We start from the raw sequence: 25,820 nt of genomic DNA, 5'->3' as shown, positions 1-25,820 counted from the left end.
ACAAAAATGTGGAGAAAATTGTTAAACAAAGTTAATCTTTAACCTGAGAGCCGTAAAATTTATTTTGGTATGACTGCCTGATCGTCTCTAAATTCGTAATTAGTGAATGACATTTTAAGTTTTTAAGCCAATTTGATATTTAACGAATGGTTCTTACTTAAATACAGAACACAAATTTCAACCAGCTTTTAGTAAGGCCATCGTGGCCAAGTGGTATAAGGATTGTTTTGCAAATTGAGGCAAGAATGGTGCGAGTCAAGCATGGTTCGAGTCACATTAAAAATAAAATATTATTTCGTTATGACTATATAATATTGTATATATTTTTTTGTTTTTAACGTCTGGATAGGTGTAAGGAATATCTAAGTCTTGTTCATACAGAACAATGATTTCTAATTTTAATAATTCCGTTAAGTGCGGCATATTAAAACAAGAAAGAAAACTTTGAAAGTCACTAAAACCTTCAAAGTAATTAAAACTGAATAGACAAATAGGAACGAGATGTGGAACAATGCGTAATCACAGAAGATATGTAAAGTGCAAAGCGATTTCGTGATTTGTTAATCTATCCATACCCACCATACGCTTTATTAATAATATCTACCCACCCACCTTAGGCAATTTCCAGTGAGCAAATATTGTGATTTGTCAACGTTAACATTAAAAACTGAAACAATGCTTTTAAAAATATAACGTTAAAACAAAACAGCGCTCGTGGAATCGAACCACGGGTATTGTAACTGGCAGTTGATCTACAAGCCGCTCGAATAATTTACTTGGATATTAAATGACGAAATTTAGTATTGATTTTAAAGATGTTTTCATCATCTTCAAGCAACACTCCACTGTATTGCTTACTTAATAAAGTTGAAATTGCTTCAATTTTTTCTTTGTTCAATACGCAAGATGGCTCTCAGAACCAAAAGGTCGGTTTGGGCATGTTAGGGGGTCAGGTATCTGATGTATATGACTGTACAAAACTGAATTCAAAAATATTGTTTTTAGTTCACAAAACCAAACTTAATGCAATCATGGTGGTGACGGGGCAGACAATAAGCACATGGTACAAAAGTAAATCACTTCTTTTGGTTTTATGTTCAATGTCTTCTCGTTTCCATTATCATTTTCTTGTCTACACATTGACCAAGACCTAACCAACATGTACAAACCGCACTCTTCTATGTACATACACAATTACACTTTCCAATATTCTATGCTTTTGCTTTTATGTACTGTCTGTTTATTTATAGTAATTTTAATTTAAGGAAGTTGTTGTTGTGCAGACGGCGGTGCATCAGGCGTAGCAATTTGACCTTGACAGCTTTCTTATTCTATCTATTATAGTAGCGAATTTGCAACTGCACTTGATGTGTCACAGACTGTTCATTGTCGCACGCTTGCTTGGAGCCATTTTAGTGTCGGCAGAATTTGAGCGTGCTGAGCCGAAAACTTTTTTTAGTTTATTTTGGTACAGTCATTACACAGGTAGATAGATAATATAAAAAATGTATATAAGAAATATATATATAATAGAAAAATAAAAAAGATGTTTATTGTCTTGCATCACACACACAACAATATAATACAGTAAATGGATTAAAAGAGAGAAATGAAAATCAAAGAAAATAAAATAAAAACAAACAACAAGAAATTAAATTAAAAAAACAAACACGTGCGTACATAAAAAGAATATACTTATTTAATTATCAACAGCTTGTGTGTGCTGCAGCAAGCCAAATAGGTCGTGGCTCAGTGCAAAATTTGCCCAAAAGCAAAACACAGATTTTCAGCTACCACCTTCGAGGGTAGCGCGTTGCAGGTGTATCAAAAGCAAAAACGTTGTGAATAAAATATGCATGCATCCGGATGACTGCCACGCAGAGGTCCCAGGTTCGATTCCCGGGCCGAGAGAAATATTTGTATGGTCTACATTTATTTTTGTCGTGAGTTTGGGTGTCATTTGTGGTTGTTTATGTGTGTGCATGGCACCCCTATGGTTTCCCTTAGGCTATGTTGAGTGTGTGCGTTATTATTATTATTATATTATTGTATCGTCACTTTCCAAGAGGTGATGGGTACAGGTGACAATAAAAAAACTGATATGATCCTAAAATACGGCATTCTCGTCTCGGACACTCGTATCTTTTGATACGCGCTCGCCCCAATTTAGGTTACTTTTGACCTCTCTTAATTAAACATACATAAGTACATTCACTACACGCTCTTTTCCCATCGGGATAGAGAAAGATCACATCGTTCCACTTACCCAGAAACACATCTTTCGCCTCATCAACATCTCACATCAATGCATACATGTATCTATTTTATTATTTAAAGTATACGAATAAAATAATGTAAAAAAAAGTGAAAAATGACTGTTGATTATTTAATACGTTTTAATAATTTATTATTAAAACGTATTAAATACACACAATTTTATTTACTAATGTACTCTAAAATCCCATATGCGGTGGCAATGTCGATCTAATAGCATTTTCTCTTCTGGCATCGGCACTTGACTTGCTCGATAGTGATCTAAATATATGTTTGAAGACAACGTCAACTGTGCGATGCCAGATTTCCCATTGCGCCGCATTGGAAAATTCATCTCCATTGGCATCAGTGTTTTTATTTGAATCATATATTTGCATCACGAACTCGAACGCGAAAGGAATACCATGTACCTGCAAGAAATACTTTTGGTATTATTTGATATCACAATTATAGTTATCACAAGTACCAAAACGAAGTATGAGTATTTTCATGCAGATTGTTAGCCGGCGCCCACTGACGGGAATATACCTTAAAGTTATGGCAATATAGTTGAAATTTCAATGGTAATGGCCGTAACTACAAAAACAAAGCTGCGACATGCTTAGGGATTCCCAGCCGGCCGCCTCCCGCATGCCTCGGCCCTGAGGATGTTACGGCAACATTCGAGATGCTTCGGTAGGCTTCGACGCTCAGTGCGACTATGCTGGTATGTGGGGCAAAGACAGTGCTGTCTTGGGTGGGTCGTGGGTGCCCACGACCAGACTGATCTAAAGAGAGGCTGTCGCGACGGAATGCTGCGGCATGTTTAAAGATGCCGAAGGATCCCCTGTAGAGTAATCCTGTCAGTGAGCGCCAGGCCTAAAAGTTTTAACGAAAATGACAACTCGTTTAAGGAAATCTGCAGAAATGACAAAAGTTTTCCGAAGCACGTGTTTCTTACTCGTATTTAGTAAGTGGGTAAAAAGCAGGAAGGGACAACTTGTGCCTTTGATAAAATAAAGTGAAAAAATGTTATTATATATCTAAAGTGCTTTTATCACATAGATTTTCATGTAAATGTGAAATTTTACAAGTCTTTTATTCAAGTATAAAAAAGTCATCGTGTAATTTCGTTAGTAGAATCTATGAACCTCGTTCCTGAAACGTTGTCATTTTGCAGGTGAGGCTTTATTACACCAATGGCGCGAACTCTTGCCTTCTTCACTTGCTTTAACAGTGAAGAAAAGTATTGTAACGAATCCTGCGTGGCAGAGAAAGTTCATAGAATTCTTCGACGGTATGTGATGGCTCGCTCTTCTTAAAGGATACTTGTGTCCGGCCATGGCATATTTAGAAGATGCGAGTTCAACGAAAATAATAATAAAAAAGGATGTACATTAATTTGCTTCTCCGCAAATCAAGTAAAGTGTTACGCCATTCTACGAGGCACCCTTGGGAGTTGTTGATTGTATGACGCTCAATCGAAGACTAGTTATTTAACAATCAATTGAATTTATTAAATTATTATTTATTTAACAAGTGTTACACGACCACAGCAGAGTTCCTTTTGTGAATTCGGTGGAATAAATCTAAGGATCAAAACATCTTTTTAGAATCATTACATGATAATTGTGGGTACTATTACCGCATTTAGGTACCACATTATATGTTTATACCATAAAATTTAAAAAGAATAAAGACCACTGTTCAAAAAAGGAACATAAAATACAACTTACCGAGGTTGCATAATCCACACTAGTGCCAGTGACTTTTCCATACCAGTCGTTGAGAGTATTCGTAGATAAGGAAATCACCTTGAAACTGGCGTTCTTTATCATGTCATCGATATCGCTTTTCAGGTCTATGTATATATCGTCTTCAGCCTTGTCGTCTGTATACCCTTTTGGGTAGAGTAATGCGTCCCCCTGTACCAAAAAAGCACGCGATTAAACATAGAAATTGTTCATTTCGAGGCCTTACTTTCTCAAACACGTATCTTATAAAGAGTGATTATTCAGGAGTTGGCAAAAGTTCCTATTTATTTCAAATTAACACCCTTGATAAGAATTTTAAGGGTGTTAATTTGGATGCATTACTTTAAGAATAGGTAAAAACCAGTATGTGAATATGAAGGAAATGTGATGTGAAATCAATCTGCAAAATTTGTATGTACAATGCGTTTTTTGCATTTCAGTTCATTTGTGCTTTAAGATACGAGTTTGAGGAAATAAGGCGACGATTTGTTACTCACGATAGGACCAATAGAGGTAAAAATGGAGGGAAGGAGGGACTTTTGTAACGACCTAAAACAAATACAAGAACTTATGGTGACCCACCTTGTGGGGCCCTCTAGTAGTCGCTTCAACATTTTGTCCCATAATTTGCATTTTCCCCGACGCAAAAAGAGAGGAGTTATGAAGTTAAAGCCTTTGTAGGTCCCAAACGGACGACCTAATCTCAAAGCCGTTTTACTTTTTATATTTGAAGGCTGATTTGATCGGGTTTGTTCTATGTTTGATGAACATCTGCTTAACGGTTCAAAGATTATTATTTCTTTTCCCAGTTAGTTTTTAGCCATGCGGAGAATTTTTATTCAACTTTTGAATTAGGAGAATTTTAGAATTTAAGAAAAAATTTTAATGCATGACTGTCCTAGTTATTGACAATTAATTCACACCTGTAGAAAACAGTCACAATCAGGATTTATTTCAGTTATAATTTCCTATTTCATTTTGTATAACAGATCTCAGGGGCATCGCCACTGCACCCGTCACCTTGAGACATAAGTTGGCAAATTACATGTACTTCTATAATTTCACCAGCACCCTTACCCTTCAAAGCTGGAACACGGTAATGCTCACATTAATGCCTAGCGGCAGAAATAGGTGAGATGGCTGTACTGCAAGCTCTTTGTGAACTTTTCACAAAGAGTTTTATTGCTGCTAAAAGTACAACTAAAGCTACTGCTAGTGCTACTGAATCAGTAATCAATATGAAATCCGTTACCTTGTATATATGTTCGTGGAAGCCTCCGGAGTGCACATGAATATAAGCGGCAACCTTGTGACCTTGCTGACGAAGCACCTCTTTGATTGCTACGGTTTCTGGTTCAGAAAATGGATACTCTCCGGGAAATTGTTGGCTACAGGATTGCACAATATGCCCGCCGTTCCAAAAGACATCGAAATTGCGGTCCAGCGCGACGCCTGGGCATGCTTCTTGAGGTGATAGATTTTTATTCCAAAGAGGAACCTATATATAAAACAAGTAAAATCTAACTTTTGACTTTGAGACCTTTAAGATTTTGACACTAGCAATTAGAGCCGTTCATCGTGCATTATTTTAATTAACTTATATTGTAAGATAACAACGTCTGTATCTTGGCGTACCCTGTACCCTGGTTCTCAGAATGAAACTAATAAATTAGTCTGTGTGGTCTGGGTAGTATAATCAGCACTAGTAGTTTCCTAATTTGAAACCGTGTATTTCATAATGTTGGTGTGGCATATTATTATTTTCTGTTAACCTCAATTTTCTGGTCTAAAAATAAGTTGGTTTAAGTTGGTTGTAAGCACAGTAGTTTTAAAACAACGATAAAATGTCAATTGGCAAATAAATTACCTGATAACTATACGCCACTCCATCGGGATTAGCCATAGGTACAATGTAAATGTCAAATTTGTTTAAATGATTGAAATAAGATTTGAGGAGTTGTAGAAAATTTCTAACTCGTATCAGACAAGGCACATCTTTGAAGCCCATTACAGTTAAACCATGAACTATGAAAATTATTTTCTTTTCCGGAGTATCTTCAGAGTATATGTGTTCATCCTTTTTGGCTCGATAAGTTCCGTGGGGATTTTGCATATCAGCTGCTTTAAGAAGAACTATGTCCTTGTATTCAGTTGTTTTACCAATAGACATTACAGTCACATTGGTGTATTCTGCACTAGCCATCAATTTAGATAACTGACTTAATAGCTGAAACATTAGAAAGAAGAGAGAATTCTTATCTGGTTAGCGCAGCTTTATTGTTCCTTCGAATTGTAAACTGTAGTATAAGAACAAAAAAAATAAGTTTTTTGATAAGTGTTTTAAATATTACGTAGCCAGAATTACAGCAAAAGATAACATTGAATTCAATGTAATTATTCAAATTTCCAATTGGTGAACGTCATTAGAATGGTTTTGTATTATATATAGGGCGCACTATAAGTTTCCGGAACTGGCCACTTACAGAAACAATATTTAAAAAGGAATTACAACATTTGAAAATGGAACTCTATTGCTGTAGAATACAGTTTGTTTCATCTGACTGTCACTTGTTTTTACATTGTGGCGTCATTTTAGAAATTGGTTGTCTACATCACCATGGATTAAACTCGTGAAAATTTTCGTAGTATAATTTTCTACGACTTTAAGTGTAATGTAAGAGCTCAGCGGAGCTTCGTTCGGCTTCAAACTGCTTTTGGCGAAGAAGCACCATGCAAGACGGCTATTTATAGCTGGTTTGCAGAATTTAAACGCGGTCGTGTGAATCTCAGTGTCGAATTTCGTGATGGTCGCCCGTCCACTGCTGTGAACAACAAAAACATCGTTGCTGTGCGCCGTATGATCAAAATAGGCAGGCACGTGACATACCACCACGGGCATCTTTAGGCATAGGCATGAGTCAAATACAATCAATACTACACAAACATTTGGGTGTGAAAAACCTGTGCTGTCGGTGGATCCCACACAATTTGACTGACACTCAAAAAACGGATCGCGACACTTGGTGCAATGCCATGCTTACCATATACCAATTTGGTGTGGGACATAGTAACAGGTGACGAAACATGGATTTATAGTTACGATCCCAAAACAAAGCAGCAATCGAGCGTATGGCCATTTCGAGATGAGCCGAAACGAACCAAAGTGGCGCGCGTGCAATGTGCCTCTAAGCGGATGATTGCTTTTTTTTTTAATAAAACGACACGGCGTGGCTAATGTTGCTTTGGAGAATCGTTGTACCGTGAATAGTTATTGATACACGACCATTTGTTTGCGGGAAGTTATTGACAAACTCCGTAAAAATAACTGTAAACGCCGTACCATCTCGCACCACGATAATGCTAGTTCTCACACGGCCAGACAGACAAATCAATTTTTGAAGGTGAACAACGTTGACCTTATGAGCCATCCCGCGTACAATCCCGACCTGGCACCTTACGACTTTTATTTATTTCCAAAAATTAAGAACCACTTACGCGGTCAACGATTTTCATCACCAGAAAAGTCGGAGAGTATGAAAAATATGTTTCAGAGATTGTCACGGAGGAGTGGCATAAATGTTTTCAAAATTGGTTCATTCGTGTGAAAAAGTGCATTAACGCTAACGGAGAATACTTTGAGAACAATAAATTCATTTCTGACCATGACAATTTTTTTGTTATTGATTCCGGAAACTTGTAGTGCGCCTCACGTATCCAGTCCTAAATATAATGGGTTGGCCAAAAATTCCGTACAGTTTTTACCGCTAGCTAACTTTAAAATTTTTCGAGTTCTTAGGTTTTCGCGATTGTTATACATAGGAATGAAACTATTTTTCCGGATTTAAATCGCGTATATTTGTTTTTTCAAACACGGTTGTCAACCGTGACCATGGGACCTGTAAAGGGCCCGAAACGTCGGTTGACAACCGTGACCATGGGACCTGTAAAAGGCCCGAAGCGTCGGTTTGTTTGAAAAAACAAATATTCGCGATTTAAATCCGGAAAAATAGTTTCATTCCTATTTAAAAATTTTTTTTTCTTTTATAATGTTATCTATGATCGTCTTAAAAATAATATTTTACCGCGCAAGTTATAAGAATAGACAGCAAAGTTTTAAGTTTATAAGGCAGACTGCAAAGCCTCCAATGATAAGATTTGTGGTACCGGAAAGAATGTCATGTGAAATTCTTATAGTAAGCTTTTTAAAATTTAGGCGCCAACTTGGATATTAACCACGACCACGTCAAGAAAAACATAGTGTGGGACGCCCAGCGGCAAAATGGACGGACGGCCTGAGAAAAGTGGCCCGCAGCGGCTGGATGCGACCGCACAAAACCGGGAGAGTTGGCGTGCTCAGGGTGAGGCTTATGTCCAGTAATAGATGTGTGTAAGCTCATGAAGTTGGACCTCTTGTTGGCGCTAGACAGGTGCTTGGTGCGCTTCCACACAAGATCCCGTATTTTAAAATCGCATACACGGCGCCGAAGATTGTACCATTTACTATTTGTCTCATCGGATTACCCCATTCTCTTACGACATTTCCAACCCAAGGTTTCTGTAAATTTCGAACGCAAGTGGATCATTTGGTTTAAAGATAAGTTGTTGTTTCTCGACTAAAGAACAAGGCGGACGGTGTTTTTCCAGTTACCTTGTACAGGACAAGAGGTCCTAATTGCACGTCCAATGTTAGGGATAAACAGACTATGATTGTGTTTAATATAAGAGGCGATCGCCGCTCCAATTACTTTATTCACACGCACCACTATTCTCTTGATGTTGGCAAATTAAATGATTGATCAAACGCAAAACCGTACGTAAACATTACAAACTATTGCAGTTTGGTTGGGATGTACTTGGTACTTGGTGTAACGGGCTGGTGTCTGCAACTCGACGTCAAGGCGCCTATTTTGCGTGTTGGTTGGGATGTATTACCTCATTCAATATTAGCCCGACATAGCCCCGTCAGATTTTCACTTGTTTACAAAATTCTTTGAATTTACACGACTTTGATAATGAAAAGACCATGAAACGATACCTAGAACTGTATTTTATAAGAAAGGATTTTTTTTTAAAGAGAAATTCTAAAATTACATGAAATGGCAAAAGATTATAGATCAACATGGCCAATACATAATTGATTAAAGTTTGATTTTCATTATTTTAATGCTTTTCATTAAGGACACCTTCAAATTAGACGCTTGTAGAAGCACTGCAGGGGCGAGTCTGTGGCGCGGTCATTGCGCGGCTGACGCGCTACTACTAATTTTTAAACAATATAGTCCTCTTTATCGATTTCGATAACAATGACCCTTTGAGATTATTTCTTAGAGTGTGTCCTAATATGACTCGCTTCGCGCCGAATTGTGTCTTAAGTGCCCGATCACAAACAGAGCAATAAAATTGACCTGCAGAGTTGAAAGTATATGTATAGGCGGGCTTACGTCTCTCCGTACTCGTTTGGCGTTTTTCGTTTAATGTTTCGATTTGCTTTTGTTCGAATGTTTTTACATTTTATAGATACCTAGTAGACCGCCATGACGACCTATGTGGAGCGAGCCCCTAAGAACCTGATAGAATAGTAGCGCAAGCGTGTACATGTCTCTTGAGCACATCCATATAGCGAAGATGTTGACCACCATACTTCCGTCTAGTCTGCTAAAGTGGTGCGCTTGTGGCGACACACAGTGTGTTATGGAGACCATTTTTCGGACATGGCTTTTTTATTGCAAAAACCTACAGATCAAGTGATTTAAAACATTAGAGTAGAACTCCCGAGTGACAAATTTGCTTAGGTAGGGTAAAAATAATTTTTGAAATTTCGCATAATTTTTATCCGGATAAAGTGAAAAAAAAAATCCTACACTCAATTTAAAAATAATACATAAAAGTGGCGTATAAAGTTCGAAAGAACTTTATTAATATTACCTCTTACATTTTATATAAACCTCGTAACTTTCTTAGGTTTACTATGAACCGAACCAAATACGTATTTTTAAAATTTTCGTTTTTATTTTTTTCTCAAAAATTCCGCCGTATTGTGAAAAATTTATTACATCGACAGTGAGGTCTCATATTGCTTATCACCTCACAAAAAACAATTTAAATCTCGTGGAGTCCATAAGTTATAGAAAATTATTAAATTTTTTCAGGGATGTCACTTTTATATGAAACTTTCATATCCGGATATTATGAAACACAATAGACCTTTTTAAAAAAGAAATTACTAACTTTGTTCTTAAACATGAAATAATAAGTAATAATAATAAATATATGTTTATTACTCACCACAAAATACAAAACAATACAAATCTTAGTAAGCACATTACAGTAATATGTTGTGGGATCTGATGCTGGACGTAGGTATTTCACTTATATTACAAGTTATCTGGTCAGCCCTTGGATATTGAGATTAAACATTAGTAATAATAGGGAAATAGTAGGTAAATAAACTTATTGAAATAAAATAAAAATTAGGACTAGGCCATCTGAGTTAACAACGGGACCAAAGACAAAGATTCTAAATAGCGTGCAAAATGTATACCTGTTTTGGTGGGCGGGCAAAAGAGGATAAAATTAAATAAACAAAAACATTACAAAAGTTGAACCTCATTCTAGGTAATTTAGTACTCTTAGATTTTCATTTTAATGTTTTATCTCGAATATTTTATATTGAAAGTTCATATTCTTCACATTCTCACAAAAAAAAACAGATTCAAATTTCATGGAATTTAGTTTTTTCCAGATGGTAGTTTGAGGTACTTTTACATTTGTATTAATGTATTTCACAATATGCAACGAGATGAGTCTAAGTTTGTTGAAGAAAGATAAACAAAACATAATAGATAATTAATTCTAACTAACATAATATTTTAAGGTAAATTGTTACTAATCGTGTACTAATAAAACTATGAATGATGTGTGAAAAAAACAATATTTTATTTTATTTCATAATCTTCTTATTCAACACGAAATACCACACATTCTTCAAAACCAAACTTTTGTCAATCATCTGTACAGCTGCCGACTTCTTGAAGTGACTCTGGGTTAGCTAGTTGAGTTTGAGAAAAGTTTGGCGATTCTTATCATATACGGCAACTCGCGCAGTATTGCCATCACTTGTTGTACCGGAATTGGAACGAACAATGTCTACCAGCAAGCCAATTTTTTCCCTTACTTGCTTTTGAATAGCTTTTTTCTAGCATCTACGAGTCGCTTATATTCTAAATTCTTAGGTATTCTCCACATTTTAACGACTTTTTTATAAGCAAGATGTAAAAGAAATTCAAGCACCTGAAACCATTCATGTAGTGGACTCACAATATGGTTCATGGCGTCTTTATTTATTGGTTTCTCTAATACCATGTTGAAATTTTTAAACTGATTGATAGTTAGATTACAGTACGGATGATGCATTTGAGAAGAAGTATGTAGAATTATATTCAGTACTTTGCCGTCAATGGCAGCTAAATATAATTCGCATGACACTTTTATTTCATGGCCTTTAGATGTTTCCTCCAACAACGGAGTTAGATCACGAATTTCAGATTCTACTCTTAATTTTTCTGACAAGGTCAACTCTTTTGTTTCTTTTCTGTATTGCACACATAATGGTGTACAATACCGATATGATTGTGGGGCTGGATCCTTCTAAAGATAGTCGTTGTTAACAGTTTTCAGCACCAACAAAATATACATAGTAACTATGAGACTATTTTCTTCGCTACCTTCAACATCAGAAAAGGCCTGTTTGTAAAGCACCTGTCCAGTACTTCCATCGAACCCCTAGTTTCCTCCCAAAGTACATTCTAATTCTTTTAAAGCATTTTGCTCGCAGTACTGTGTTATAACTTCATCATTTAATTTCAATATCTTCTCAAAAGTGTGTTGCAAAAGATTCTAGAACGGAACTGAAGCTTCTCTTTCTGATATTGTAATGTCAGCCGAGTAGCAACTGTTTCTTGCCTCTTGTACCTTGTAGTAAGGCGGAAATGCAGGAAACCCACGTTCTAAGAGATCTAACCGCAGAAATTTGTAAGTCTCAACTGAAATTTTTCAATCAATAATAACTGCTAGCGCTTCATCCGGAGTATATGGTTGGGTAGAATGTTAAATTTTTTTTTAAACCGTCGTAGGCGCATTTTCTTTTTGTAAACATGTTTGAAGCACCTTTTATAAGTCTCTGGCTGATTTGCTTTTAAGGGGTTCACCATCGGCGAAATGGAACTTTAACAAAAAGCCTTACGAAGGTGGACCCATTCTTATGCCGCAGTTAACGTGTCTCCGGGATTAATAATAATAATAAAATAATTTAATCTTAATTTTACAAGATTCACCCAGATATTTTAACCGATCGAAAAGTGACGACCCTAACGACGAAAATTCCTGATATAACTAAAACTGCCAATAACTTCTAGACTCCACGAGATTTAAATTCAGTTTTTTGTGAGGTAATAAACAATATGAGACCTCACTGTTGATGTAAATAACTTTTCCCAATAAGGAGGAATTTTTGAGAAAAAAAAATAAAAACGAAAAATTTAAAAATACGTATTACTACCTACGTACTTAAGAAAGTTATGAGGTTTGTATGAACTGTAAGAGGTGATATTAATAAGGTTCTTTCGAACTATATACGACACTTCTTTGTATTGTTTTTAAATTAACTGTAGGAATATTTTTTCACTTTATACAGATAAAAAATATGTAAATTTCGAAAACTATTTTTACCCTAACTAAGCAAATATGTCACGGGAGTTCTACTTTAATGTTTCAAATCATTAGATCTTATAGGCTTTTTGAATAAGAAGCGGGTGTCCGAAAAATGGTCGCTATAACACACTGTGCGACAGTGCAGCGCTTCTAGAAGCGTCAAATTTGAAGGCTTATATATACTATATATACTTTGATACCACACGGACCTTTTGGTCAACCCAACACTAAGGGAGGAAAATAAAATAAAATATTCTATCAATCTATGTTAAAAATTGATACTCACAATATAAGGGTTAAGTGTCTCTAGTTCAGTTTTATATTCACCAAGCGTGTTTGCAGTATGTGTTATATATTCTGCAGCTCTGTAATAATTGAAATAAAATTTATTAACTAGAAAAAGACAAACCTCATATATGTGAAGACAGGTTTCGTTACACAAACAAAAGACGCTGCTTGTTTTAAGTAAGATATTTTGATAATGATTGGAATCGTTGATAACGACTAAAACTTAATACATCGTAAAATGCGAAGGCATAAATGAACAATCATGTAATAGAATCTCATTGATCATTAGCCTGCATCAATAAGGCAATATTTTTTCCAGAGACAGCCATTTTCCTGGGGACTAATTTGATGCATGTGAGGATTCGTAAAATGCGTGCAAACCGTAAAAATTGCTTGTAATTATAATTTAAAAAATCTTACTTAGTAGATCCACCCAGTTCGTCATTTCCTTTTTGCTGAGTCAAAATTGAAGGTCTTCTCGGCGAACTGAAAAAATACATACATATATCTTAAGAATTAATAATTCGTAACGTGGAAGTACAGCATAGAAATTGACAGTAAAATGAGTTCAGTTTCACTGTGTCCGTCCAAACATTAGGTATGCAAACGTGTTAAAAAAAAAGTACTTGCTTATGAACAAGCATTAAATAATAATAAAAAAAAAATTTTATTACTATTCTCTCAATATCATTTGAACGGAAAAATGAATGTAATTTGTCAGTCTATAATTTAAAAGCGAGGTTATTGAGTTAGGCTAATATTGATAAAAATAAAAATTTCAGATATAAAATGTTGATTATAATACTGTATTAGCATCAATACTGGTTAACGATAATTGTGATCTGACCGAAAAATATATACGGACTTATTGTAAAATACTAACAACCTCACAGGACTATATTAAATATCCCTGTATTATACAAAAGTCATTAATTTTATGTCATTGAAGTTAAATTTTGAAAATATCTTATATTGTAAAATTAATTTCATTGATCTATAAATTGTTTACTAGCTTTATAACATTTTATTGCAAAGTTTTCCTGCAACGTTTTACTGCAACTAAATACACAAAAGTCTCTAGATTATTTTGTCATCGATGCGTAAACCCTTGGAACTTTGTTGTATGTGTCTCACCGAAGTGTATCCCTTTGTGTTTTGCATTTGTTTTGTTAGCTACATTTCTCAATCGATTTTTTAATTACCTTCTTTTCCATTCCATTAATTTGTTGTTTATCGCATTTTCTTTGACATACATATTCATGTCATATCATATTACCTTTTATAGATATCTACAAATGGTAATATGGTGCTTTAGGCATGTACACAATAATTTTATTACGGAATAATAATCTCATATTTCGTTTCAGTTTTTGTTTCAATTGATTCTATTAATATTGGTGTATATGCTATCTTTTGAATATAATTTTTATCACGTTATGTATGTTATAGACGTTGTAGGAATTAAGTTTGTCAAGCAATGTGTGCACGTAGTCATAAGTTTTGGCATAACCAAATACCAAGCAAAAGCTGGTTGGATTTATTTGGTATGTGTTGTATGTCGTCCATCTTTGTGTGTAACCATAATATAATGTATATCTATACATTACAAATTCTTTTGTTCCATTATCTATATATAATATATAAAGTATTTAAAAAAAAATCTCTAGAAGCACTTTCATCTTTACAGAAATCTTTAGGAATCAATTCCTTTCAATATAAGCGCACAAATTGTCATGAAAAAGAATTGTAATATTAAGTTTATTGAAAATCGCGATGTTTTACTATCATAACATTCAATTCTTTTTTGTGTTATTACTCCACTCGTTTGTTAAGGACGAACATTAAAAAAAATTCCTTCGATCCGGCTGAACTTGGACCAGAGACCTCATCGTACCATGGTTTAACTGAATTTCTCGAACATTTTGGGAAAATCGGATAATAGAGTTACAGGTATATGATCCATTGGGCTCTTTATCGTATATAGTAATTACGTGACAATCACCATTTTACCATTATTGTTGTTATTTTCTGTAAAATTCTATAAACAACAAAATATAAATTTCGAATTCAAGTCGGATTTTTCATACAAAATGTGTTTCCGGTAACGGTTACGTAGCCTGACATGTTGGTAAATGCACTGAATGCTGCACATACCTATTTTATATAGTTAGTTATAAACAATTTTACCTGATTTTGGCATTTGGCTGGTAGCGCCATAAATTCAACATTAGCAAATTAGAAGTTACCCAATAACAAAGTATTATTCCGAGCCGATACAGAAAAACAAAGTGCATAAGTTAACACAAAATTACACTTGGTGGTTATTTTCTATTGGCGTTTCCATCTTGTCCATTTTCTTGACTTTGTTATTATTAATTTTTTTATTTTCTTTTTCCCTTTATTCTTTCTAGACTAAGACATTTCCAATCCTTTTATTTCTGCCGTGCGTCTTCACTTCTTTAGTGGGCTCATTATTCATTTGTCTACACCGATAAATGTCAAACTTCTTTGATGTTTCTATTATCTTTTTTCTTATGCTTCCATTTTACGATTTCCATTTCCAGTCCAGAGGGCATTATTTTCATTAATAATATACAAACAATGATCTTATATAACAAATAAACTATACTGTTACTATGCCAACCCGTATAAGTCTGACGTTGGTTGGGGAAAAAAAGAAAGATCAATATTCGTCGAAAAACACGGTTTACATAAATTTTGCCTTTTCACTGATAAGCAGGTTACTTCAAGATGTAGTCAAAATGTCAATCGTGTAGTCAATTAGAATTATCTTATCAGCTTAAAATTAAAAAATCTGGAAATCAAATCGGATCGAACACGTGAGAAACAGGGTTGTTTCAATCACGCTATCACGGCACAATATATACTTACAAACAAAAAGCGCTGCTTGTTTCTGGTACCATATTTTGCTCGTAGCCGCGAGAAGTTGTTGGCGAGAAGGATCCATACACTACTATACAACTAAAAACGCACACTTTATAGTGTGCATTTTTGCGAAGAAAAAATTCGAAGACGTGAAATAAAACCCCATTTTGCATTTCTTTGCACCTATAAGGCGATGTAACTGTTTTCCAGTGGACTGAGTGCCACTGTGATACGCGGGCAATGCGTAGAAAATGCTTGGTATTTGAAAAGTATAAAAACGTGAGAAGAAAGTGCAAAAACTCGATAATATCCTCGGCGTATTGAAATAAATTCCTAGGATAATGTACTATATACAGATAAATAAATCTACTCGCGTGATTAGAAAAGACGTGACTGGTATTTACCATTTTTTGTTATTATCAGGGAAATTCTCGAATAAAGTAAAATTAGCTTACCGTTGACAACGCGTCCTACGTCAGAAGATGTACCGAATGTTACACATGGGGACGTAATAATTAATTCAGGGTCGAATCAATATTTACCTGATATTCTTACTTAGTGGTTGGTGGCTAGAAAATAAAAATTCATCATAAGCAAATGAAAAGTTTAAAATGTGTGACCCTTAACAAAAAATATATCGTCATACAGTAACGTTAAGCAGTATTTTGCTTTGTTCCTTACACGTAGCACAATTACACGTTTCGGAAAATAAAAACATACGTCCGGAAAAATTACCACAAAATTAATTCACTGATTATTTTCAAATATCCATTTTCTTGTCTTTAAATTTATCTCTTTGTCTGTGTACTTACTTTATTTTTCTACTGTTTTATATTTATTATCTCCACACTAACGCTTTTCCTTTTCATTTTCTTTTGTTTATATCGTGCTTGTTGAATAAAAAAGAAGTAATATACATACTGATTTTAATGAATATCATGATTTTTGCTACCATGGTATTCATTTATTAATTGTGAAATACCCCACGATCACAATCATAATTAGACGTCCAAAATGGATGATCGAGCAAAAAAATACATTTGAAATGGTAGTTTCGTATTTTTGACGATAATTAATATTTAAAACTCTTTTCAAGCTGTAATCTGATAAAATTTAGAACAATTCACATTTTGAAATATATACGTATAGTTTTATTCAATTATGTTCCTTCTCCTAGCGTCGTATACCTCATTACTAAGGGTCGTGACTTCGACCTGATAGGACACTATGAGAGTCCATTTTCCGACAGACTGATGTGATAAGTGGGATTTTATTTTATTTATATTTATTTCAGTAACTATAACAGAATTTACATAGATATAATATAATTTGCACAGTTGTGAATAAAATCAATTTTGGTTTTTGTGACATTTGCACATACAATACGTAGAAAATTGTATAAAAAACGTAAATCATCGCCAAGGTCGGTTACCTAGTGCTAGCCTGCTGTCTTTCTTCTTTCTCTTTCTGGTGACTCAAAATTGAAGGTGTACTTTGCCCACTGAAATAAATATATAGAATAATGTACTCAAACCTTAAAAAATCACATCTCGTAACATAACATGGCATCATGTACCATATTTCTTTACTTTCAAGAAAATTCTGTGATCAAATTCGTCCGAATTCAAATCGTATTTTACATACAAAATGGCTTTCTATTGATAGTTGCGTAATGTCGTACGTCGGAAGACACACTCAACATTGCAAATAGTTATTTCATTGAGGGTTGAATCATTATATATACCTCATTTTGTTACTTAGTGGTTGGTGGCTGTAAAAAGTTAAGATTACCGAATAAAATGTAACTTAATATCAAGTTTTTAAGAAAAGATATCCCAATATCCTGATACAGAAACTGTGTACGTTTCTAGTTTGCTCCATACACGTTTTCAGTAGCAGTATAGGTCCTTGTGAAAGAGTTCGTCCAGGGGAGTACTGCCACCTTGCCTATTTCTGCTGCTAAGCACTAATCTCAGCATTACTGCATTCCGGTTTTGAAAGATACGAGTGCTGGTGAAATTATAGGGACTTGTCAACTTAACGACAACTTAACTAATGTGTGACGGGCGCAGTGGCAGTGCCTCTCAGATCTTCACGATTTAAAGCTCCGAGTGGCATTGCAACTGTTATGGACATGCGTGCTTGGCTTACCATCAGGCACACGACTTGTTCGTCACGTCACTAGATATTATAAAAAAAAAGTATAATATAATATCTTGTTGTTCTTTAAGCCCCTCTTGGTCTTTCAAAACTGAAGCCCACAGCTCACTGACATAAATATATAAATGACAATGTACTCGAAGCTCATATATGCGAAATCGCAAGACGCAACACGTCATAGTCATCATTTTACATTTTTTTGTCATTTTAAAGAAAGTCCCACCACTCAGCGCACAAAAAAATTGTCAGAGTTCGATTTACATTTTTCGTACAAAACGGCTTTCGTGATACTCACGTAAGGTAGTAGTAATTTGAACTTATTTGTTGCACGTACTTTTTTAATAGAAAATTTCTTTTTTTTTTATAATACCAAGTGACAGGTCAAACAAGTCGTGCGGCTGGTATTAAGCCACGTACTAGTTACACTGTCACTTACAGCTTTAATCTCAAATATCTGTGGGGCGCTGCCACTGCGCCCCGTCACCCTGACACGTAAATTTGACAAGTCCCATGTGCCTGTAATTTCACCAGCACATTTACCCTTCAAAACCGGAACGCAGTAATGCTCGCATTACTGCTTGGCGGTAGAAATAGGTAAGGCAGTACTACCCTGGACGAAGTCTTTCACTAGGAGAGCTTTACTGTTAAATTACCTGCTATTGTTGTTTGAGAGTTCGCGGCTAAAGAAACAATGAGAATGTCTAATAGATTTTTGTTGCTCGCACGAAGTTCCACACTAGAAGCGTAGTTACCTTACACGTTTCAAAATAATAAATCAGAAAAAAATTGCAAAAATCTGCAAAAAAAAAAAAGAAAAAATTGCTCATACTGTGATTGTTGAGTGTTGTCTATTTTCTCGTCTCTCAGGTTATCCCTTTGTCGATGTTCTTCTTTTTGTTTTTCATTGTCTACGATTTGATTATTTAGACTTTGCAAATTAAGTGTTTTTCTTTTAATCTGCTGTTGTTTCTGTAATGGTTGTTTCGTGTTTTTGGCGTATTCGTCATTCATTTCGCTACGCCGATGTACGACGGTACTTCTTTGGATTTCATGGCCTTTTTCTGTTCTGTTAGCTCTAACGCTCTGTTCGCTCTCACTTGCTACGTTTACGATTCCAATGTGATTGTTTAATCTGTTTGGGCTGGAATCATTCATTAGCTTTTGTCATGGCATTAGTTTCGTTAAAGATATACGAGAACTCGTATAGGGCCAACCAATATAAATCGAATTACTAGACATAGGCCTAGTCCACGCTAGCCTCATGCGTTTGGGAAATAGAAAAAAAGTTAAAATATAATATATTCTATCATATTTTTATTTACACAAGACATGAATTTAAATAATCTCAGTACTAGAGTACTAAAAAAACCGACCTCAAAAGTTCGTGAAATTACATCTATTTGCCAAGTTTTATTGAAGTCGGTTACCGGGAAGTGCGCAAAACCGGTTTCATTCCCTAATTTACCACCGTTAGAGGTGTAATTTAAATGGGACCACTACGGAGGTACCTTCTTTCTAACAAAAAAAGAATCATCAAAATACAAAAAAAACATACAGTCGAACTGAGAACCTCCTCCTTTTTTCGTAGTCGGTTAAAAACTTGCGTATGCGGGAATTCGAACTCTGATTTCTTGCTTGTGGGGCAAGGGTTCTTTCAACTACGATGCTACTGCTGTAACTGGAAACAAAAATGCTTACAATTTCTGTTAAGATATTTAGTTGTAAAAAAGAAATAGCAACTGCGATTAAATGGATGTAAATAGGACCTCATATATTGTAGTAAATTAGGAGACGTGTAATAGAAAAGGAATCATTTTTCAATGAACTGATGTCTGATATGACTCGTGCAATAAATACTTAGGAAATGCTTGAAACTTTATTAAAAATGTAAATAATTGCCGGCTTACCTAGCATTACCTAGTCCTTTTTCTCCCGCTTGCTGATTCAAAATTATGGGTGTTCTCAACACACTGAAATAAATTTTATACAGACCAATGTACTTCTAAAATTCACCACCATCAACCCATTACTGCCTCAGTAGCCGAACGGTTATCATGCTGGGCTGCCACGCAAGAAGTCTAGGGTTCTATTCCCGAGCCGGGAGAAATATTTATAAGACCTACATTTATTTCTCTCATGAGTTTGGGCGTAATTTGTGATTGTCTATGCGTGTGTCCATGGCACCCGCGACACATGTCTATCTATGGTCTCCTTAGTGCGGGGCTTCATAATTAGTGCGTACGTTATTATTTATACATCCCCACTGCTGGTACGAGTCTCCTCTCAGGTGAAGGTTTAGGCCATAACCCGCCACCCTGGACCAATGCAGGCGGGGACTTCGCACTTTTCCGAGGATTGTAAACCTTCTTCGATTTACAGATTTCTTCTCGATGTTTTCATTCACCGAAAAGCTCATGGTAAATTTCAAATTAAATTTCGCACATAAATTTCGAGAAACTCAGATGTCGCACATCTCCAGCTCCAGGTTCAAACCCACGGCCCCTGCTTAACAGGCGGTAGGTCAAAACCTTTATATATATTCTTAATTTTTTTTTTAATTCTCATATAAATAAAAACACGTGACTCAACACGATATGACTCAATTCTAACCATTTTTGTAATTTAAAGTTTTATTGAATTGTTATTCAATTATTTTTTAAGTGAAATTACTCCGCTAGTTTGTTATAAATTATTAATACAAAAATCGAACACGCAGAAAAATTTCCTTCGATCCGGCCGGATTCGAACCGACGTCTTCTAGCAAACCGTGCCAGACGCTATGCCAACTAAGCACGGAACGAATCAACGGACCTCACGATTTTTTATAAGTTATAAGCTTGTTATTGTATCTTTGTATGTGATTTTTCAATACGTTGAATCTCTTCACACCACGCACGAACAAAATCAACTAAGTTGAGTTTAAAGGTTGTATAAATAAATAAATAAATTGTAGAAATAAGGACTGAATGTTGCACATAATATATTACAGAATTAGATTAATTTACCTGATATTATAACTTGATTTTTGACTGCTATAAAAATTAAAAAACACCATTAGACATTATATGGTATTAAACTCGATAAAAAATCTACAAAATTATTTGTACAGTTTGTCAGTAATTGTACAGTGCTTTGTTTTTTGCTCGTAAATTGCAAGCTACATGCAAAATACGTGTCAAACATAATGGTAAAGTTGTTGTAAATTATAATGGTAAAAATAATCAGAAAATTGTTCATACAGTGCGCGTTTTCCAATAACATTTATCTTGGCCATTTTCTTGTCTCTCAGTTTATCTCGTTGTCTATCTATCTCTTTTTGTTTTTCTTTTTCTACTGTTTTACTCTTTATTTTTTGTGGATTGAATATTTTCCTTTCCATTTCCATTTTTTTCTGTCGTGCTTGTTCCGTTTTCTTGGCGAACTCGTCATTCATTTGGCTGCGCCAATAAACGTTTAAACTTCTTTGGTTTATTTGGCTTCTTTCAACCCTGTTCGTTCTGTACCTCACTTCTCTTGCGTTTGCATTTTTAAAAATTAGATTTTGTATGTCCGAACTTTTTGTGGAATGTACGAGTGAATAGGGCACCACTGTTCTAGTTACATCCAGATCTCCAATCATTCTGTATGGACGCCTGGAATGATAGAATATGAATAATTGTATAACTATATAAATATAGGTCTCTACAGAAATGAAGTAAATAGTATCATGGCTATATTGCATCAATTCTTCGTTATGGATTGATTATCTGGGGCAATAGCTCTTACGTCAAACGTGCATTTGTAGCCCAAAAGAAATGTATACGCGCAATGTGCGGCATTGGTCCACGAGAATCATGCAAACCACTGTTTGGTGACTTAAACCTTCTGACACTCCCTTGTATGTACATATTCGAAGTTTGTAAGTTTGTCAAGCAGCATCCACATTTATTCAAAATAGCCATTCAAATAAACCCACGTGCAAAAAGAAACCCTAATAGACTTGTTATAGACCATGTACCTAGGACTACTCTTTACCTAAAAAGTCCGTACTACACATGTATAAAAATTTATAATAAACTACCCATTGAAATAAAAAAACTGACATATACACAAATGACTATAGAATTGTACAAATGGTTAGTTGTAAAAAAAATTTACAGTGTGAATGAATTTGTAATTCTTGACATATATATATGTATTTCGTTTTTGTAACTTTTGACATATTTTTTTTTATAATTCTTGAATTTTTATTTTTATTATTATTTTAATTCTTGACATACTTAATCTGTGAAAATTGTGACTTATTTATTTAAAATTGTAATAGTCAATCAAGATAATATTATTAGATATTTGCATGCTATCGGATATGCGAAACATGTTTATACTGGTTTTCCTTTTTTTTTTTTGCTACAACTTTTATAACATGTTTGAAGCAAATAAACAATTTGAATTTGAATTTGAAAAAGTAATAAATCGGCGCCTTACTTTCTCAAGCTCGTATCTTATAGCACAAAGTTACTGCACTGCAAAAAAATGGATTGTACTCGTATATACAAATTTTGCAGGCTGGTTTCACATCACATCTTTATATTCACACACTGGCATTTACCGATTCTTAAAGTAATACATCCAAATTAACATACTTGATTAGAAATTTAAAGTAAATAGAAAATATTGCCATCTCCTGAATAATCACTCTTTATAAGTTACTAGTTTGAGACAGTAAGGCATCGATTTGTAACGTGGTTGTTCAAAAAGGCGTTTATACCCATGTCGAAATCTTAGTGTTAATGTTATCAATAAGTGAAGCTGATTGAGACTTGTGACTTGAGACTTAACAGTATAAGTCAAAGTTTAAATTTCTTTAAATTAAAGCTAGCAGGTTACGGAACAATAGTTGTTATTTATGATGGCAGGACTATGTTACTAATACTAGTAATATAGACCTGCGAGTTTGTTAGTATTTTATAAATAACGCATGCACGTTAAGAGACACCCCGATTTACCAACGCACGCACAGCGGCCACAGCGACGGCCGCGCGACGGCGACGTAACACCAGCGCGGCGTATACTCGACGTTTGGCGTTATTCCGCAGTCGCCCTGTGCTGGCGTTGGCAGGACGCTAACGCTCGAAAGACGCTAGTGTGGGGGTCTCTTAATTATGTACTTACCTCAATTCATTGTAATCGCAATTGACTGAAATAATAATATCATTTTTAAGATAACAATCAATAACTTGTAATTAACTTTATTTACCATCATGGTATTGCACCGCCATGATAGTGAATAATTTTTTTGTAAAATGACTCCACTAGTTTGTAATAATTATTACTACAAAGATCGAAAACTTAATAAAATTTCCTTGATCCAACCAACCAACCATCGAACCAACGTCTTCTAGCAAACTGTGCCAGATTCAATCAATAACTTTCTTCTAAAAAGAAAATTAACACTTAACGAAGATTTGTAAAGAAAACGTTGTTTCTAGGAGTTGAGTAAGGTACTTAATTTACGTAGTAATTACGTAGACGATAATATACCTAGGCAAGATGTGAAAGGAATGTTGTAATAATAATAATAAGACATTTATTTATAAGCACATTTACAATAAAATGGTTAACAATAAAGAGTTTCGAAAATGAGGAGTCTAGTGCCAATGAAAAGGATGGAACCTCAGCACTACTGCTGCTTTTCAGGTTCCTCCTTCATACATGGATATCCGCTGCTGACTATTGACAATAATCACAGGAATTACATTTAAAATTTATAGGACATGCATAAAATGAATTTATTTTTTCGCTGAGCACACGATACATGTAAAAGAACATTAAATACCAGATACAAACTTAAAATAAAGAAACTTAAAACAAAGAAACGATTTGCTACGTTATAGAGCAATTACGATAACAATTAATTCCAGCAACATTGTGATTTTTGTATGTTAAGTAGCCATTGCTTACACTTTCTTTTGAAAGTCTGCAATGACTGGCTAAGTGTAATCGAGGGTAGAATGTCATTCCATCATTTAGACGAAGCAAACCGAAAGCTTCCCGTGAAGGAGTGTATCCGAGGAAACGAGCGACATTGTGACACTGGGTAGCGCGTTGACCGAGTCTGATCCCTCTCTCTGTCATTCCAGCACAATTTATTCGCCAAATATTGAGGTACACCGTAATATCTCAGGTCAAATATCAGACAATTCAATTTTAAACGACGCCTATGGACATATTTAAATGGCCAAAAGAATTAAGAAAAGGGTAATATGGGAGCGTGGAGGGACTGTATAGCAAAATCGGACACAAGAATTCTGAACCCGCTGAATCTTCTTCTCCGTTTTCCTCAATAGACATGGCCCGTAAACTACGTCGCAATAATCCAAATGAGACAATACTAGGGCATCGGATAGTCTAAGCCGCACGGACGTGTTTAAAAATAGTCTTAGCTTGTATAGCTGTTTTAGCGCTAAATAACTGGTGGCAATTTTACGATCAACATGTTGCTCAAATTTAAGTGCGCCATCCATTACGAGGCTTAAATTATTCATATTAACAGATTCGTTAATTTGATAACCCGCCATCATAATTTTCGGATTTACGCTATGCACTGACTCTATCTGATGCCTAGTACCGATGACCATGTAAGAACACTTCCCAGCATTTAGTAATAGTCCATTTTTCTTTGACCATTCAACTATGGACTCAGATCTCGATTGACCATCTCTATAGACTGACCATATGACAATGACCATGACAATGACCATTGTACAACCATATCCTATTGGGGTGCACGAAAGGAGTCTCCCCGCACGACGTACCATATCTTGCCTGTACGTCTGGCGCACCCTGGACAAGAATTGACCACCGTGGCAAGTATTATAGTGTATGCTATCGATAAAAGAAGAAGAAGATTGAAAGTGTTTTCTATATAAAAAAATAATAAGTGCGCATTTGACCTCCAACTCATGCAAAATGACGATGAGGTGGACGATGTAGCATGCACAACAATTTTTTTTATATAAACCAAGTGACGGTACGAATAAGTCGTGGACCTGGTGGTAAGCGACACGCCTGTTCATAACAGTTGCAGTGCCACTCAGAACTTTAAACCGCAAAGACCGGAGGGGCACTGCCACTGCACCCTGAGACATTAGTCGACAAGTCCCATGTGCCTGTAATTTCACCAGCACCATTACCCTTCAAAACCGGAACGCTATAATGCTTGCTTTACGGCAGAAATAGGTAAGATGGCAGTACTTCTCTGGACGAATTATTTTTTTTGCAAGGAGCTCTACTGCTACTCTGACATGGAGGTATTTTAGTCGCTGTTTTCTCGTGGTCCCACTAGTGGGATCACGAGGAAACAGCGACTAAAATAATAATGCCTGTTCACTCTCGCCTTGAACAGGCCCAAGTTATAGCGTTAACGACCAAGGAGAAAATTGGCTGGAACCACCAGATAAACGAACAAAAGTTTTTCTAATACTTTATCATACAATATAAAGTTGTGAGACTTACCGTTACTAAAACCTCGCAAATATAAGACTAAAATTGATGGTAACAAACCAAAATATATTGATTCATGATGATACATATCCAAATGTTATTTTCAACTACCACGGAACCAAAATGTAATATACGTTTTCATATATTCTACATAATATACTCAATTTTATTGTTTTTTTATTATTTTCACATTTGATAAGTTTTAAATCTCAAATATCCATTTTATTTATAACAGCTATCGTATATAAATTTACATAGGGCGCACCATAAGTTTCCGGAACTGGCCAC

The 25,820-nt window shown here is 35.2% G+C and overlaps 1 protein-coding gene across 1 annotated transcript; it reads right to left on the bottom strand.

Annotated features, from left to right (window-relative positions):
• Window positions 1-2,434: 2,434 nt before the first annotated feature.
• LOC113230823 lies at window positions 2,435-25,652 on the bottom strand. The gene is made up of 15 exons (XM_026464920.1): window positions 25,545-25,652; window positions 23,202-23,226; window positions 21,290-21,682; window positions 21,056-21,082; window positions 19,958-20,020; window positions 19,606-19,728; window positions 18,880-19,191; window positions 17,323-17,391; window positions 16,433-16,459; window positions 13,425-13,490; window positions 13,003-13,081; window positions 5,875-6,234; window positions 5,260-5,505; window positions 3,990-4,178; window positions 2,435-2,684 (listed from the first exon to the last, which is right to left on the bottom strand). Exons 1-15 carry the CDS (start codon window positions 25,618-25,620, stop codon window positions 2,454-2,456), a joined length of 2,286 nt encoding a protein of 761 aa, XP_026320705.1. The 5' UTR covers window positions 25,621-25,652; the 3' UTR covers window positions 2,435-2,453.
• Window positions 25,653-25,820: the final 168 nt, after the last annotated feature.

This window comes from Hyposmocoma kahamanoa, unplaced genomic scaffold, assembly GCF_003589595.1.
Source record: "Hyposmocoma kahamanoa isolate Upper Pololo Valley unplaced genomic scaffold, ASM358959v1 64, whole genome shotgun sequence".
NCBI lineage: Eukaryota > Metazoa > Arthropoda > Insecta > Lepidoptera > Cosmopterigidae > Hyposmocoma > Hyposmocoma kahamanoa.
This window is presented reverse-complemented; position numbering and strand designations above follow the sequence as displayed.

Bases quoted from the DNA above. Each gene is read 5' to 3' on its own strand.
- LOC113230823 (XM_026464920.1), bottom strand. From the start codon at position 25,620: ATGTATCATCATGAATCAATATATTTTGGTTTGTTACCATCAATTTTA. The intron at 23,227-25,544 runs GTAAGTCTCACA...TTATTATTTCAG, and splicing joins TTTGCGAGGTTTTAGTAACG to TCAATTGCGATTACAATGAA. The intron at 19,192-19,605 runs GTATGTTTTTTT...GAATGATTCCAG, and splicing joins AGGAGGTTCTCAGTTCGACT to CCCAAACAGATTAAACAATC.